The sequence below is a fragment of the Sturnira hondurensis genome, unplaced genomic scaffold (assembly GCF_014824575.4).
Source record: "Sturnira hondurensis isolate 20B ecotype Veracruz unplaced genomic scaffold, ASM1482457v3 Scaffold0003874, whole genome shotgun sequence".
Taxonomy (NCBI): Eukaryota; Metazoa; Chordata; class Mammalia; order Chiroptera; family Phyllostomidae; genus Sturnira; species Sturnira hondurensis.
This window is the reverse complement of record NW_028076505.1, coordinates 3,084,742-3,102,819: the sequence shown is the minus strand read 5'-3', so window position 1 is coordinate 3,102,819 and position 18,078 is coordinate 3,084,742. Positions and strand designations below refer to the sequence as shown.

Sequence of the window (18,078 nt, the reverse complement as noted above, 5' to 3'; positions counted from 1 at the left end):
TTGATGTTTCTCTCCTTCTTTCTCCCTCCCTTCCCCTCTCTCTAAAAATAAAGAAGTAAAATCTTTTTAAAAAATAGAAGAAAAAGCAGGCACATGACCCAGGAGAGGGTTTTCTCCTACTTGTGGGTGTGAGTAGCTCTCAGAAGAGATGGAAAACCTCTCAGCTCAAACATGAACTCTGCGAGGATGGGAGAAGCATTCTGGAACCCACCCTGAGGGCGTGAAAGCTCTGTGGAAACAGAGCCAACCAGGTCAGGCGTACAGATGCCCTTGAAAGGTCATCTCCAGAGTGGAGCCTCTCCAACGCTTCCTTTGTCCTAGAGCAGACATGGGCGGAGCCCACAGCCCTGGGAGGCGCTGGGGAGTGGAAACGCAGGAGGCGTGTGTGGTCCCCCAAACTGGCCAGGGTTGGGCGTCCCTCTGCGGGCTCAGTGCCAGCCAGAAAGCCCCCAGTGCTTGTCCTGGAAACACAGGCAGGAAGGCAAGCACAGCTTCTCCTCTGCACAAGACACCCTCCAATGTGCCCAGTCACTGAGGCTCCTTTTCTCCTCTGAGTTGCAGTCAAGGCTCAATGCCCACCTCTCGTAAATGGGCGCAGGGTGTGCATCCTTGCGTGGTCTTTGTCTTGCCTGCAGGGTGACCAGCTCAGGCCTTCACCTCCCTGCACAGGCACCAGCACCCCCGCACAGCTCACAGACACGGGACACGCACACACCTTGCACTCTGGGCAGCCGTCTGACATTTAATGCAGAATTGACACAGAGGCACGCATCACATCGACCGGGCAGGCGGTCTGGCTGCATCTGCGAGCACGCACAGCATCCCTACCTCCACCGGAGAGCGAGGGAGGGCTTCCATGGTCTCTGAGACACACCACTCCACCAAAGAAAAAGTACGGAACCCATTTCTGTATAAGAATATATTATTTAAAAGGCAGTTTAAAAATAAAAATTCTGTACAGCATCATGAATTTCATTTTGTTTCTTGTTATCAGTGAACAAAGTGGTTCTTAGAAAACGTGGTCATGGGGTCAGGGGTCAGGGTCAGCTCTTCTCTGGGTGCAGGTCTCTCCGGTCGGGCGGCCCGACCCTGAACACCCACGGGTGCTCCCGCTTGCTTCCTTCACGCACAGTCTGCTGGGAAGGGAAAGTGACTATGGGTTTGTTTTTGCTGGGACTGCAATGTGCAGGCGATGTGGCAAATGTCACAGGATTAGACACAGACTGTGTTTGAAAAATGAGGCCATCGGACATATTGCTGAACACGTTTAGGCAAAATAAAACAGTTGTGATCCCTTTTCCAAGCCATTCAAAACCACGATGGGACTTCGAAAGGAAAAGCCGGCTTTGGCTGCGTGCTCTGAGGCAGCCGTACTCCGCCGGGTTGGTCAGTTGCTAAAACAACGGCAGTGAGGGTGTGATGACCTTCACTTTGGCACAGAGAGTCTGGGCTGCCTGCACGCGTCACGGAGCTGGTACTTAGCAAAGCCTGGCCCCAGGGCTTGGTTTGCCGGATGCTAGGGCCTCCCCTTCCCTTACGAAACCAGACCCGTTTCTCATGCCCGGCTCCTTGAATGCTTTATAAACTGAGACTCTCAAACGGTCTTTTAGACACACGTGTGGTGTAACCTCATTATTTGGCCGAATGAGCTGGGGTGCCTTCCGCATGGACTGAGCTGAACGGCTAATGTGCACAAGGGCATGGGGAGAGCAGCGCAGAGACGCTAGCAAACACTTTCTCTGTGAAAAGCCTTAAAGAAGGATTTTTCCCCTAGAAGTGGTACCCACGCTAACTACTGACCTTTTTCTATGAACCAGAGCACACCCCCTTCCTTCGAAGCCCATTTCTAATCATTATAAACAAGGAAAAGAGTGTCGCTGATTTAAAAATATTTGATACTCAGGGTTCCTCCCGCCTTCCTCCCCTCCCTCCCCAGATTCCAAGCGTGTCTCAGCAATTCTGTGGGAATTACTGAGCCATTGATGCGGAAGGGCAGTACCTTCGCTTTTTTTCGAATCTCTGCTTTTCTCCCTCAGCTTGTCGGGGCCCCCACTCGTCCGGCTCTCGGTCTCCTGCAACGAGGACAGAGCACAAAGAAGGCAAAGGTCAGGCTCTGGGGACACTGAGTGACTGCTGTCTGTTCAAGAGCTCCCTGTTGACTTGAAGGGGCTGGAATTCGAGGCAGAGACGAACGCCCACGGGCTCGCTGTGCCAGGACGTCCACGCGAGCTATTCAGATGCAGTTCTGTGCACCAGCTGCCTTTCTGCTATGGGAGACCTCAACCTGGCACAGTCGCTTTTGGGTGCTTGGACCAGGTCACAGTGTGCAAAGCCCTGGGGACTGGTGGTGGTGCCTGGGGAGTCCATGGCCCTTTTACCTCCTTTTCAGGTCTGTCACTTCTGGGGAAAAGGAGATGCCTTGCAGGATCCCAGTGGCCCCCACTAGGTGGCTGAGACTGGGACTTGGGAGACCCAAGGCCTCATCAGGATGGCTTATGGATGGCCCAGGAGGGCCAGGGACCTGTAGCTCTCCCGCAGGGGGCCTGGGTGCTGGAGGGTGGGGGGGTGGGCGGGGAGGAACACGACACACCTCTTCTTACATCTGTTGCCTTTGTCATTTGCTGTTAAGCTTTTAGCATTTCAGGACTGGTGACTTTTTGCTAGAATCTAACTAGAGCTCGAGGTGGCTGGTCTGCAGGTCAGTGGGCTTGTACGCATTTACTGAGCACCTACAACATGTCCAGTGTTGCACCAAGTAGGTTGAGAGAGATGAGAGCAACACAGGATGAGCCTCAGTGGTGAGTAGTAGGAGGGGTCAGTAGCAAAGACGGGGGGGACACTAACGGGGGTACCCTGGCTGAAGTGAGCAGTGAAGAAGACATTGTACAGGTGGGGTGATGCGGTGAGGCCAGCCAAGGCCAGATGGGGACAAAGCAAGAGGCAGTAGGGAGACCAGGATGCCCTGAGCCCTCGGAGAGAGGAGAGGCCACACCTGGGGTGGCTGGAGGTCAGGTGGGGAGGTCTTGGGTGGTCTCAGGGGGCCCTGGCTCAGTGGTTTGCGCAGACCAGCTCTGAGGCTTTGTGGAGGGCTTCTACCCCAGTTCTGAGCTTGGGGACTGTATTAGTGCCCAGGGCACCCTAAAGCCAGGTCTGGTCTGTCCCTGGACCCTGGGAGGGGCAGAGCTGCCCCATGTGAGAGTCTGTGGCATGGAGCTGGGACACGGTGGTGGCTTTCCCCTCACCAGGGGGAGGAGCGTCTCTTGCCACAGCCCTCTCCTGGAACCAGGTCCTCACTGGGGCAGGCAGAGGGGAGGGAGGACAGGGGCAGGGTGCTGCCCGGCGGGGAGGGAGACGCTGTGGCCGTGGACACTCGGTCACATCCCAGGTGGGCAGCACTATTCCCTGATCTGACTGACGTGGCTTTTTTTGGGGGGTGGGCATGAGTGCCCGACCAGAGGGGCCACCTCAGTGCCACCAGCAGGGAGGAAGGAGTGGGCGGCCTGCTGGCCCGAGGGGTCCACATGTACCTCTGTCTTGGCGTCGTCTATCTGCTTCAGCTCCTCGTACCGGTCTCTGGACTCCCACAGGGGCTGCAGCATGCTTTCCTCGACCACAGGGAAGAGCTGGAATGGGGTACAGACCCGGTCAGCTGCCCGCCACTGAAGCGACAGGGACGTTTGGGGGAAAGCAGGTGGCAGGTCCCGTGTCTCAATGGACTTTGAAGGAAACGTGTCTCCAACTGGCACTTTTGGGGCCCCCAGGGGTGCCGCCTGCTACGGAATCCGGGGTGACGGAGGTTCTGATGCTGTCCAGGCAACGGCTCCTCGAGCCCTTGCACCTGCCACCTGCTCACCTATTTCCAGAGTCCCTGCTGTCTCCTGCTTGTCATGGGGGCCTAGTAGAAGCCAACCCCTTCCCTCTAACTCCCGTGTCCCCCCGACTGTGCTGCGGTGTCCACGATGCACTCTCCCATCTTCCAAATGTCACCCTCACCCACTAGGCCCCTGACAGTCCCAGAGCCCAAGTGGACCCCGCTCGCGCTCACCCCCAGGCCTGACGAAGGGGCTCTGATCCCCCGTCTGTCCGCCTGGTGGACTGTCCCTACTCTCTGAGACTCAGCTCAGGGGGCCCCTCCCCATGGAACCTTCCCCAGCCCCACAGCCCTGGGCACACAGCCTCTGCCAGGACACTTTCTGGGCTTCTGCAGTAGCACCTCTGCCCCTGCTGTGGAGAAGGGCAGTGCCACTGGCCTCCCACAAAGGCGCCATTTCTGGAGAGAGTGCTATGCACAAGAACGCAGCTCCCAGAGAAGTGACAGTGATGTGGGGTTCAAGGAAGAACGTGCTGGGGGAGTTCTGGAAGGTTGGTGGGAACAGCAGGGGGCTGAGGCTGGGACGCCCCAGGGGGAGGAGGGGTGGCCTTGGAGGTAGAGGCTGGAAGAAAGGCGGGGAAGAGGAGCTTCAGAAAGGCCATCCTGCAAGACAGAAGAGCTAGAGAGGCGGGGGGACCATGGCCCTGCATGGGGCAGTGGGGAGCCATGGACTCTTCAGGGCAGAGGTGGAGAGAGTCTCCTTGCTGAAGGTTGGCCTGGCAATGCCATGCACTGGTGGAGTGGAGTGACATGGAGATGGGGACCGGTTAGGAGGTTCTTCGGAAGGGACGGTGAGAGGAGTGGACAGGCTCACGGCTAGTGGCCCGGGGCTGCAGGGCCTGGGGTGGCTCTGAGCGGCGCTGTGGCACCGTGCAGGAGGGCTCCATGGGAGCGAACCGGCTGGCCACGCTGGCCCAGAGGGGGAAGCCAGGAGGCTCAGAGGCTGTGCTGCTGGGTGACAGGTCGGAGGAGCAGGGGCGGGAGGGGTGAGAGGGGAGGAGCGAGGATGCATTTTGGGCACACTGGTGTTCAGGTGGGGGGGCACTTCAGGTGGGGTCTCTGTCAGGCAGGCAGTGACAGCTCACGTGCACGTGTATGTGAGCGTGTGCATGCATGTGGGTACAGGCATGTGGGTGCATGGCTGTGCAATAGTGTGTTTCATGCTGTTGTGTCATTCAGGGTGTGGTGACAGCCACTCACCTTGGCCACTGTCTCAAACATTGGGATGAGGACGAACTTGATGAACCCAATTTGTGCTGTGGCTTTGGTCACTTTGTCCCGGTCCATGAAAGGGGCCACAGGAAGGCCTTCCGACTTCTCACGGTCACTCTGGGGAGAGCAGCGGACGGCGACATGAAAGAAAGAAACACCTGTGGAACCTGGGGGACTCTGAGGATCACTGCTCTCCGAGGAAGAGGAAGATGCCCGGCGACACCACAACCAACCAAACCACTCTGCATTGTGCAAATTAGCAGTAAGGTTACTAATCACTGGACAAAAACGGTAATATCCTGAATGCTAACAGGGTGTTGGCTGGGTGCACGGGGCCGTGCCTTGAGGGGAGGGGGCAGGTAGAGGTTAATCAAGCCGGTCACAAGGATGCTCAGTGGGAGAAGCAGCTTGTGGAACCCCCGCTCCACGGTCTCTTGGGATTCACCAAGCTGTTGTAGTCATAGCTCATTATCCCTTCCAGCACTTTCCAAGTTGGCTGGCCTGGCTTTCTGCGTCAGAGCCTGCCCGGGCCCCCCCCGGGCCCCCCCCACCCCAGTCTCTGCAGTTCTTCTGGACCTTCGGGCTGTTTGTCCACCACGCCCACCCCCTGAGCGGCTCCATCGGCGGTACCAGGTGGCAGCTTCACAAACACTTCAGCGTTTCTAGGTCATCCCTGCCCTCCATGTCGCAGATGACAGCCTCTGCCATGTCTGATGGGTGCCTGCGGTGAAGGCTTTCTGGAGGCGGGAGAAATTCCCACCGCTCCATCTGCTGGGCCACGGTGCCCGTCTGTCACGTTCACACAGGGAACCCGCGGAGGGGCCAAGAACAGTGACAGGGGCTGACTGCTGCGCATCGAGTGCTCACACGAAGCACTCTTACCTGCATAAAGTATTCCTCTAACAAGCAGTCCACCCAAGGCTCTGAGACTTCCATCGGACGCACCTCGTTAGAGATGTCACAGCATTTTATCAAGATCATCTTCAGCTGCAAGAAGAGACGTGGCATCAGGCGGTAGCACACAGACCAGGACGCGTCCCTGCTCGGGCTGGACCGCCACCCAGGAGAGGAGTGGGTGGGTGGGCGGTGCTGGCCGGGGGGCTGAGCTTTGCTGCCCCCTCCAAGGTCCGGCCAGGTCACCTGTGGTGGGAGTCTTGGAGGTCTGCAGCTAGACCCTCAGCCTCAATGGGGGAGATGAGGGGGTCACAGAACCCCCAGAGGCTCAGAATGTTTTCCTGGAGAGACCCGAGGGATAAAACAGCCCATTTAACCCAAGACATTCTGTCACACGAATGTACATGGTAAAGGTCAAAGGTAAAGGTAAAGGTACGCGTCTTCTTGATTATCGGAGATACAGAAAAAGTGTGGAGAGGCATCGTTAGTGATGAATAATGGGGCCACTGCAGACAAGCTGCTAAATTAGTAAGATCACGTTGCCTACGGCATGAAATGATTCGATGCTTGTTCTAACCAGCCTAGGAACTGCCACCTGAGCTTCCCGGTCCTGCGTCAACAACTGGACACACATCAGACCTGCAGTCCCTCTCTGACCGATTACCTCTGAAGGACCAAGGGAAGAATGTTCACATATCCAGACCACCGGTCCCTCCGTGAGTCTGACCGACAACGGTGCTGGATCCAGCCTGGGGCGCAGGATGCAGCACGGATTCTTCTCGGGATGCACTCGTTACCATAGGAACTCTCAGCTTTCCTTTTTTCTCCAGGACACCTCTGGGTTTCTGCCTAGCTGTGTTTATGGGCTGCAAACCCTAAGACCTCTGAATAAATCTTCACCATTTGTTTCTAGCCAAAGCTTCCAGACTCTGAGTTCATTTGACATTAGGAAGCAGAGGCTAAGAGGGTAATCAAAGTGGATAGTGTTGGGGCGCCCAAATAACAAATGGGCACATTAGACACACAGGCTGAAGTAAAAGCCGGGAGGGCATGGCCTTGGCACTCCCATTCCCGACCCCAGCCCCAGACGCCATCCTGGAGAAGCCCCTTCTTCCGTACTGCATCCTTCCAGGTCCTGCTCTGGCCCCTCTCTCTAGCCTTCTGACCACCCCAGCCCCCAGCGGCGGCCCCCTCGATACCGCCCCATGCTTGGCCACATCCCGTTTGTGCTCTTCTCCGGTTGGATGCATTTCTGGTCCTCTGAGCCTGGTGAGCTCTGGGTGTGCAAGGGTCTTTCAAATGGAGACTTGTCAGGCCAAAGGGTTCAGCCAGAGCATTCGGGTGACCAGCCAGGTGAGTACCTTTGGGACTAGCTGCAGCCCATTGCCCTAGGCCCAAATGACTGTCACCTGGAATTGCCAGTGTCTGAGGTCCAAGTGTCGGCTCCCACTCAGGGTCTGCCGCTGAGTTGGCGAGAGGGTCCATGCAGGCTGGGGGCCCAAATCTGCCTGGGCTGGTCTTCTAGCCGGGGGAACGGGACTTGGCAAAGGACGGCTGCACTCAGCATGCCGTCTGGCACAGCCTCAGCTGGACCTTGAGGTGGGCACTGCCCTCCAGTCCTTCCCTCATTGCCCTGACCTATCGCTTCCAGGCCGTCCCGTGTGAGGTGTCAGGCTGCAGCTCCAGGCAGTTTGGGGCTCTCCCCACCAGGCCGCTCAGGGATGCTGCCCCCAACACCAGGCTTCGGCCAGCCAGAGCACGGCCGTCCCAGAGGGAGCTGAATCAAGCCTCGGGGCTTGGCCGCCGAGTGCCGAAGTCGCCCTCCCAGAGGCTGGGATCAGTGTGTTTTCTGGAGTGGTCTTTGTGGGAGAGCTAACTTTATTCTAGGAAACCAGAGCCAGATGAGTTGCCTTCACGTACTTATTATCTTCACATCAGAACAAGGTGGAGGACGAGGCACCACCGCCCTGAGCCATGAAGGGTGGCTTATGAGGAGAGGGCCTCTGCTAGGCAGCTTTCCCTGGAGAGATGGGGGGCTTTATCGGCACCTCGCTCCAAGGCAAGGTCAGAGTTTTGGTTTCTTGGTTTGAAAGACACCAAGTCTGAACTGGAGGGGAGGATTCATTCACCAGCAACCCTCCCCCAAAGGTAAAACAAGCCTACTTACAAGGGTCATGTGCTCCTCATTGCTGTAGTCGAAATTCTCCATTTTTTCTTTGAAGGAGTCCATGATTTCTGCATGCCGCGCCATGTCAGTGGCCAGGATTAAGGTGATCATCCCCTGAGTTGTGAAAGAGCAAAGCGTGAAGCCTGGGCATCATCCCGATGATTCCCCAGCGAGCGCTGGCTGTGCGTGGGCTCTTTGCACACACTGCGTCACTCAGTGCTCATGCCAACTCTATGTGTGTGTCTGAGAGTCACTGCCCTCACTTTTAGGTACAGACACTGAGATGTGAGGAGGCCAAGGAAGCGGCCCAGGCCACAGGGGGAGAGGAGAAGCCTGGGTTCAAGCCCAAGAGGGAGCCTGATGCTCCCAAGGCTGTGTCCACAAAGAAGCAGTGGCTGCACTCTGGTCTCCCAGGAGGGCGCACTTGGGGGCGGCCAGCTCAGCTGAGGATGATGCGTCCCCTCGCTTCAGTAACCTGGACACAGGGTGTGTCCCTTCCAGATTGTGGTGGAGGTTGAGGATCCATTTTTCAAGGGTATTTTTTCCTATTGTCTGGTCCGTGTGTGATTATACGTGCATCTATTGCTTGGGAACCATGGTGTTCTTCTGCCTACAAACTTGCAAGTGAGGGTGCAATAAGTTCTTAACACAAACATTTTATTACTTTGTTAATCAAATATTGGTTTAAAAGGGATGTAATTCAAAACCATGACCATATGACCATCCATCCATCCAATCCACTCATCCACCCATCAATTTATCCATCTAATATGTCCATCCATCTGTCCGTTGGTCTGCCCATCTCCACCCCCCTAGCCCCCACCCACTCATCCTGCAAACATTTACAAATTACAGGACACGCCTCCGTCCTGAGTATGGTGTGCTACTTTTTCAAGAAAATAAAGGCACAAGCGCCGAATTGGAACTCAAATCAGCCAATATAGATCATCTCAAATGCGTTTGGGGGTAGGGGGTCATCACTGGTATTCTGAATGGTGCAAGTGCCCTGTAAAGACTTAATTGTGTAATAGAGAAGGGTCTTTGCCTGTGAGGAGGTAGTCCTCAAAATACTCCATGACAAAATTTTATTAAAAACTGGAATGCCTGAAGTGGTCCCAGAGGCTTCTTACACTATCTTTTCCTTTTTGATTCTTTTTTCTTCTTGTTGTTCTGATTGGTTGCTTTTCGCTTCCTTATGTTCCAAATCATTGATTTGATTCTCAGCTTCATCCACTCTACTGTTGATTCCCTGTAAATTGTCTTTTATTTCAATTAGTGTATCCTTCTTTTCTGACTGGATCTTTTTTATGCTGCAGAGGTCCTCACTAAGTTCCTTGAGCATCCTTTTAATCAGTATTTTGAACTCTGCATCTAACAGATGCTTATCTCCATGCTGTTTAGCTCTTTCACTGGAGGTTTGATCTGTTCTTTCCTTTGGGCCATGTTTCTTTGTCTCCTCTTTTTGGCAGCCTCCTGGTAATTGTTTCGATGTATTAGGTAGAGCTGCTTTGACTCTATGTCTCGGTAGCATGGCCCAACATTGCATCATACGGGGGCCAGAAGGAGAAGAGAAAGAGCAATATATTAGAAATCTATTTGAAAAAATAAGGAAAGAAAACTTCCCTAATTTGGTGAAGGAAATAGACATGCAAGTCCAGGAAGCACAGAGTCCCAAACAAGAGGCTTACTCCAAGACACATCACAATTAAAATGCCAAAGGTTAATGATAAAGAATCTTAAAAGGAGCAAGAGAAAAGCAGTTACCTATAGGGAAATTCCCATCAGACTGTCAGCTGATTTCTCAAAAGAAACTTTGCAGGTTAGAAGGGATTAGCAAGAAATATTTAAAGTCATGAAAAATAGGGACCTACAGCCAAGACTGCTGTACCAAGCAAAGATATAATTTAGAATCAAAGTGCAGATAAAGAGCTTCTCAGACAAGTAAAAACTAAAGGAGTTCACTGTCAAACCATTATTATATGAAATGTTAGAGGACTTATTTAAGACAAGAAGATCAAAACTGTGAACCATAAAATGGCCATAAATACATATCTCTCACCAAGTGAATCTAAAAAACCAGGCAAACAAGAACAGAGACAGAACCATGGATATGGAGAGCGTTTTGACAGTTGCCACATGGGAGGGAGTGTGGGGAAGTGGAGGAAGAGGAGAGGGGATTGAAAAGTACAAATTGGTAGTCCAAGAATGGCCACGGGGATGTAAAGTACAGCACAGGAGGTGGAGCAGCCAAAGAACTTGTACTCGCGACCCACGGATGTGAACAATGGTGTGGGGGTTGCTGGAGGAAGTGGGGGTACTGAGTGGAAGGGAGCAAAGGGGGAAAGTCTGGGACTGACTGAAATAGCATAATCAATACAATATAATTAGAAAAAATTGGGACAACTGATTTTACCCTCAGAAAAAGTCTCATGTGAACATTGGTAAAGCGTCAGAGGCAGGACAACCCAGAGTGTCCCCATGGGGGACAGCACAGGGAAGATCCTGGCTGTCGGGTAGGCCGCTCCTCCAGTCAGGCACCTCCCTCCTGAGGGCAGGGGACCGATGCTGAGTCTCAGATGATTCGCTTCTCTGAGCTGTAGGTATTCCGGGTTGCTCCCCCCCCCGCCCCCCCCCCACACACAGGGGCAGCTGCCACTGCAACCCAGTCTTTCAGTCTTTAGGATTTGCCCCCTTCCCCGCTTCAGAGAAGGGTTCCCTAGGGCTTATCAGAATACTGTAGGNGGGGAAGTGGAGGAAGAGGAGAGGGGATTGAAAAGTACAAATTGGTAGTCCAAGAATGGCCACGGGGATGTAAAGTACAGTGCAGGAGGTGGAGCAGCCAAAGAACTTGTACTCGAGACCCACGGATGTGAACAATGGTGTGGGGGTTGCTGGAGGAAGTGGGGGTACTGAGTGGAAGGGAGCAAAGGGGGAAAGTCTGGGACAACTGAAATAGCATAATCAATACAATATAATTAGAAAAAATTGGGACAACTGATTTTACCCTCAGAAAAAGTCTCATGTGAACATTGGTAAAGCGTCGGAGGCAGGACAACCCAGAGTGTCCCCATGGGGGACAGCACAGGGAAGATCCTGGCTGTGCGGTAGGCCGCTCCTCCAGTCAGGCACCTCCCTCCTGAGGGCAGGGGACCGATGCTGAGTCTCAGATGAGTCGCTTCTGAGCTGTAGGTATTCCGGGTTGCTTCCCCCCCCCGCCCCCACACACACAGGGGCAGCTGCCACTGCAACCCAGTCTTTCAGTCTTTAGGATTTGCCCCCTTCCCCGCTTCAGAGAAGGGTTCCCTAGGGCTTATCAGAATACTGTAGGGCTCCATAAACACGGGACAGAGGCCAGAACGCCTGGAGATAAGGGGAGAACTGCACCAGGAACCAGTGATTCAATAACAGTCATTAAACACCGTATTTGGCTCTGAACTTCCTGGAAGCGGGGGCAAGTGGGGAAACAATGGTTTACGAAGCTGTTTTCTGATAGAGTGAAGTTTATCAGCTCCCCAGAAGGGAGGTGAGTGTTTTCCCAGTACTGGATTCAGACTGTTTATCAGGTGCCTCTTCATGCAAGGTTATGGGGACATCAGATGGGGAAAGATTTTGCCCGTGGACTGTCAGAGCGTGGCTCTTGCTGACACTGATAGTGGTCCCTGTACTGGTGTCTGAGGCTGCCCTGCACACAGCCTGGTGACTGAGAAGATCAGAAAAGTGTTCTCAGCGTTCTGGGGGCTCGAAGTCTGAAATCAAGGTGTTGGCCTGGCCCCTCTCCTTCTGAGGTTCAAGGGGAGGAGCCTTCCTGCTGCTTCCAGCCTCTGGTGGCTACTGCGTTGCTTGGCTTGTGGCCACATCAATCCCGTCTCTGCCTCTGTCATCTCATGGCCTGTTGTCCATGCCTGTGTCTTCTCCTCTTCTGTCTCTTATAGAGACGCTTGTCACTGCATTTAGGGTCCACCTAGATAGCCCAAGCTAATCTTATCTCGAGATCTTAGCTCAATTACAACTGTGAAAACCCTTTTTCCAAATAAGGTAACATTCTCAAGGTCTGAGGTTCAGGAGGTGGACATACTTTTTTGGGGGCAGGAGGTTGGCTATCATTCAACCCACCATATTCCCCCAAGGGATTACCTTGATATCTTCTCTCCCCTGCAAACGCCAGGGGATGGAGGGTGGAGGTTCTGCAGGACCTCCCGTGTAAAGGGGGGTGTTATTTGTGGTGAGTCGGAAGTGTTTGCCTCGGAACAGATGGCACTCTCACCCTCCTCCCCAAGCCCCCGAGAGGCAGGAAGGTCCCTTAATCTGACGTGGGCAGTGGGAATGACTGGGTCCTGGGGTGGCCGCAGAGAGCAGCTGGGGGCTAGGGGACAGTGGTCGGGCCTGCCGTGTACTTGTGCTCCCTGGGCAAGTCCCCCAAGGCTGTGAGCCTCGCTCCCCAGGGCTGGAGAAAGGGCTCATCCTGAAGGACAGGTTCAACCGAGGCTGCGAAGTGCTGCCGGTGGAACCCCGTGCACACATGCTGAAGTGCCATGTGGCCTTGGATGCGGTGGGAAGGAGGGCCAATGCCCCAGGATCCCTGGTGGGCACCGCCGTGACCGGTGACCGGAAGCTCCCAGGAGCCTCAGCCACCAGACAGGGGCTCTCTCGTGGCCATGTCTGCTGTCTCCTCCCAACCCCCCTTCACTCTGTGGTCGAGTGTTCGCCCCCACACACCTGTCTGATCTGCTTGAACCCCTCCGGCTGCACATTGGAGAAGATGTTGCATTCGGGCTGGGCAAGGATCTGGAAGGCCACGGCACAGTGGTGGTTCTCCAGGGGCGAGATGTCATTGTAGCGGACAGCCAGCTCTGTGCGGGCATTGATCTGGTACCTGGGGTAGGGGTGAGGGGAAGGGGGCCTCAGGAGCTGCACTCGCAGGTACTCACTTAGGCACCTGTGAGCCAGGGCCACATGCCCAGGTGTCTGAGCGGTACCCGTAGGGGCTGGAAGGCAGTCGTGCAGGGGCTGGTAAAGGCGACTGCACTCTGCCTGCACCAGGAACTCACTTCTCCTGGCTCCCCCTAGCTTGCTGCTGCCCCTTGAATGAGACGACCCCAAGGTTTTAGAGTCCCACCAGGTGGACACCCCCCGAAATCTCCACTTCTCCCTGCTGCAGTGCCCTGAAGGTGACCAGGTCTTTTGTCATGGCACCTGGCAAAACACTTTAATGCGTGCAGAAGGCAGACAGTTGGGGGACAAACAAGATGTTGGGGTGCAGGCCTGTGCTGGACTATTGCCAGGGGTGGGCCACGGGGGAGGGGAGGCCCACAGACTTCCATGCTTGGGAGTCCACTCGGTCCGGGAAAGGTTGGCAAGGTTATTGAGCACATTTGGGGTCATCATGCACCAATAAACTCAATACACAAATGCATGCATTTGACAGAAAGCAGTGGCGCATCACTGCAAATGCAAACCAGTGCCACCTGGTCTGCACTTCAGCAGTTAGGTGGGGGGGGGTCTGTGCCCCCACCCCCAGGTGGGAGTGGACCGACGCTTCAGCAAAGCCCCCACTGCCCGCGTGCTCAGCTGCCTGCTCAGTCCTAGCCCTCAGCCTCATCCCTGTTGGAAACCGGCTACGGAGGCTGGCCAGGGGAAGTGAGATCCAGAGAATGAGGAAGGTGGGCTACCTGCCATCCAGTCCTTATGGGGGCATTATGCCCTCCTTTGAGGGGTTGGGAGGTCTGAGGCCGGATGGACTTGAGGCCCGTGCGGAGGCACAGCCTGGAGCCAGGACTGCAAAAGGGTGTGGCAGCCTCTTAGGGTTCGGTGACCTTGAAGGGCCCTGCCCCAGGATGCCCAAGGCCAAGGGCAACATCCTGCAGTGGGGAGCTGGGTCCTACGGAGCCTGCACTGACCACTCTGACGTGGGGCTGGTCTGAGTGTCTCACTGAGCCCAGTGCCCTGGGGAAGTGGTCGCACACGTACGTGTTGTTGTATCCCGGGTGGTCCAGGTCGTGGCAGACGGCTGCGGTCATCAGGATTAGGATGTCCATCTGAGAAAACTTCTCCTGGATCAGGGAGGGGACGTGGGGTGAGGAGGGGCAGAATGGGGTGGGAGATGAGTGATGTGGGTGGGATGAAGCCTCCTCCAGCCCCCGGCCTGGTGTGAGAGGACCTGTCCACTCTCTGGGGTGCAAGAAAGAGGGCCCACTTGCTTCCTGAATCAGAGGAGCCTCGTCTTGGAGGGTGCTGACACCCAGGGGCTGGGTGGTTTTCCTGGGAGGGTAGAGGGGCCGCTGAGGAGCCCCAGGGCTGTCCTCTCCAGACGGGGTGCGGGGGGCTGCATCCCTACGCGGAGTCCGGGAGACCCACCTGGAGCCTGCAGAGCCAGACCATGCTGTACATCATCTGGGCCACGCAGAAGCAGTGCCGGAAGTTGTGGAAAGGGTTCTGTCGGTAGTTGTCGTGCACGCAGAGCTGCGGGAGATGGGGGGGCACTGACCACCCTGTGCCCACCACCTGCCCTCCTCCCCGAGGTCCCCTGCTGGCTGTTTCGGATGCTCACTGCCCCATATGCATCTGAACCCGGGCCAGCAGGGTTCCCGTGGTTACTGAAGGTGGGGGGAAAGGGGGCCCCCAGGGGGCGGGTATGGCCATAGGACTGTCCGGGCTTTCACCCTGGGTTTGTAGACTCAGGTGTCTCAGGGGACATCTGAGGAGCCACCTGGTACAGGAGGCTGAGGGGTGAGCTGGAGGGATTATGTGAGGGACCCTGGGTCCCCGTCAGCATGAGACCTTTAACAGATTTCTAATGTTTGGTTCTCAGTAATGTTCTTTTTTCAAAAAGTTCTGCTGCTAAACACACACTCATCTACACACACACACAGTACATACACATGCACACTGACACATATACATGCACACATTCACATATGCACACATGCATAAACACCCCATACACTGACATACCCACTCACGTGTTAACACACACATACCGACACATGCATACTTATACACAGTTACACACACTCATAAACTTACACCTCTGCACAGGCTTACACTCACGCACATGCACACAGGTGCGCACACACAGGCACACATGCTCCCACCTACAGGCATTCACAACACACTCACAAACACATCATGCATACCGAGGCACACACTTACAAATGCACGCTCACACACACACATACTTACACGCACACTTCCCCCCACAAACATGCACACTCAGACACACACTCATATACATTTGCACACACGCGCTTACATGTGCCCTGCTTTGGAGCACACTGCCGCTCGTGTCCACCCCGGTCCTCACCGTTTTCTCGCTCACGGGAACAGGAGCTCAGGGGCAGAGTGTGCGGTGGGGACGTAGAGACTGGCCAACTGTCCCGGCAGAACTCTCAAGGATGACCAGTGCCATCGGGAAGGTGCCCAATGGTCACTCCCGTGTAACTCAATGAAACCATGTTCAGGAGGGAGCGGAGGGGCTGCCACTTACCAGCCACCTCTTGAGCGTGATGGGGTTGATGCCGAAATCCCTGACCAGGCTGAGGTCGTGGTACATGTGCTCTAGGCAGCTCAGCATCTGCGGGCACAGGAGGGGCCGGGGGGTCAGCACACAGGCCGCCTGGCCCTCGGTGTCCTGGGAGATGTCCGCAGGGCACGCCGGGCAGCTTCTCCAGGCCCATCCGCAGGGGTGGGCCCTCCCCACCCCGGGGCTCCTGAGAGTGAAGCCTGCTGACTGAGGGGGTTCAGGATCCCCCCGAAGGGATGTGAAGTTAGAAAAGCAGTCAATGGAATGGTATGCAAGAAGGAGCAGCCAACGACGGGACGAGAGGGGGCATGCCACGCCCAGAGAGCCGCCCCAGAAATTACTTATTTCCACCCGGGAGACACGGTCTTGGTGGGTCAGCATGACAGTCTGGGGTTCTGGGACACGGGCCTGGGGGCTGTGCCTCAGAGACAGAAAGGCCCTTCCCTGCCTGAGCCGGGGCAGGGGCCTGAGGGGCTCTGACGACTGACATCCCAGACACGCTCCACTGTGCCCCTTGGGGGCCCTGAAGTCACTATTTAATGTGTTAAATGCGGAGTCCGGAAAGTGAACCCATTCCGGGTAATGGTCCCCTCCCAAACCTCACTTCACTGCCTGTCTTCTAAAGAAAGCCTGCTCAAGTTGAAACCGATTTTGCGTTCCATCACAGAGATTTATCGCCACTGTCCTCATTTGCTTAAACAGCGCTCAGAGCTTTGGAGCTAATTAAGCGAGGGAAAAAGGACTACGTTCTTTTAAATGAATGAAAGTTTGACAAAGTGGGCTTTGCCTCCCGGGATGCAGAGTCGAGGGAGACAGACATCTGCGAAGCAGGGACAATTAAGATGTCACTTAAGGGGGGCAGTGCATGACGCTCGTGAGTGCTCCTCTACCCAGGGCCACCACCTGTGCTCTGGCTCTGTCATACCTGCCCGCCGACCCAGTGCCTGCACAGCCACGGCAGGCCTCAGGGTGGAGGCTGCGCCCGGCGCCCCCTGCCCCCTCCCCACCAGCCCGGGCATGGCTCCGGGCCACCCCGTGGGCTGAAAGAAGCGTTTGCTGTGAAATCTGGGTCCAGGGTTGGAGATTGTTGCAGACAAAACCACCTGGTGCCACTTCTGCGGTGGGTCGGAGCAGGTGTGACGTGGTCATGCATTTGTCCCCTAGCTGGCAGTGGGACAGTGTGGCAGGTCGTGGTGGGGCGGCTGGACGATGGGGAGTGTGGAGGACTCAGGGGCTGACCAGGAGGCCCAGCCTATATGCCTGGTGCTTGGTAGACAGGCAGGCTTGTCCCTGCAGCCTGCCAGGGACCCCTGCCCTGTGAAGGCATGGCCTCCCGGTCCATGAAGCGGGGATGCTGGATAACGCTGGGTGAGGCTGGGCACGGTGTTGGCCCTGCTCGAAGGGAGAGAGGTGAACCACCTCCATGGGGGCTCTGACCTTCTTGGGGTGCCAGCTGCTTTGTGGGTGGCCAGATGCAGTTTTGGGGGCTGAGTGAGCTATTGAAGTTTTCAGGTATGACCCTTTGGTTGTTCATATCTGCTGCCCACTGTCCAAAACTCATTGTGTCCTCAGGTTTGAGAAAGCCGGGGATCCCATCTTTGAGCATCTCTAGTTTGTCACCACAGGCAGCTGGAGACTTTCTGAAACCCCTCACCAGTGCCGTCGAGATGGCTGGTGGGAGCCCAGGCCAGCAGGCGGCCATGCAGCCTATGTGTACAGCCAGCCATCCCACGTGTCGGGGTCAGGGAGGCGGCCTGCCCATCACGGATGCATGAATTCCTCATTTTCTCAACGTGCGAATTTTCCTCATTTTCCCCTCCCTGGTCATGTAGACCTGCGTCAGAGAGGGGGATGGCGGCGAGTGTCCACACTGGTGCTGAGCCCTCGGAGGCCCCGGCTCCGCTCTAGCTCCGGGTGGGCTGAGGTCAAAGCAGTGTCAGGGATGGTGCTTTTTCTAGACATCCCTAGTGGTGGTGCTTGTCCACCTGCTGGAAGCAGGGGTCTGCACGTTCTAGGCCATCTGTCAGGGCCTCTTGCCCAGGGACAGGCCACTCTGGGTCACTCGTTCAGGGGGAAGCCACTGAGACCAGAGGTCTTCCTCATGCCTCTTACACTTCTCTGGGCCGGGTGGCCTCCCACCTCAGGTCCCTTGGTAACAGTGTGTCCAGCTGGTGGGGACAGCCGCACACGTGCAATGCCTCCTGCTCCCGCAGAGCCACACTCCCGTCCTGTGTGCCACTTGGCGGGGTGTTTTGGAGCACATGTGTCATCTAGTTTGATGTTTGCTGGGGGATAGTCCCTTGGACACAGGCTGGCTCTCCTCAGGGTGGCTGCAGTGGGTGGAGGTGAAATCCGTGGGTCTTGGGTCGGTGCTGCCTAGGTGTCTCCTTTGCTGGAGAGCAGGAACAAATGTGT

General features: G+C 55.8%; 1 protein-coding gene across 2 annotated transcripts in view; it reads right to left on the bottom strand.

The window, feature by feature from the left end:
* Positions 1-934: 934 nt before the first annotated feature.
* PDE9A (phosphodiesterase 9A) overlaps positions 935-18,078 on the bottom strand; it is a 91,793-nt gene continuing 74,649 nt past the window's right edge. Inside the window, exons 10-19 of one of the 2 annotated variants that reach the window (XM_037043037.1) lie at positions 15,628-15,714; positions 14,499-14,603; positions 14,112-14,194; positions 12,861-13,017; positions 8,145-8,258; positions 5,966-6,070; positions 5,072-5,200; positions 3,528-3,623; positions 2,000-2,072; positions 935-1,136 (exon numbers count right to left, since the gene is read on the bottom strand). In XM_037043037.1, coding sequence (XP_036898932.1) covers positions 1,123-1,136; positions 2,000-2,072; positions 3,528-3,623; positions 5,072-5,200; positions 5,966-6,070; positions 8,145-8,258; positions 12,861-13,017; positions 14,112-14,194; positions 14,499-14,603; positions 15,628-15,714 — 963 coding nt within the window. In that variant the 3' untranslated portion in view covers positions 935-1,122. The remainder of the gene's footprint in view (positions 1,137-1,999; positions 2,073-3,527; positions 3,624-5,071; positions 5,201-5,965; positions 6,071-8,144; positions 8,259-12,860; positions 13,018-14,111; positions 14,195-14,498; positions 14,604-15,627; positions 15,715-18,078) is intronic. The other variant, XM_037043038.1, reaches the window with a different exon arrangement.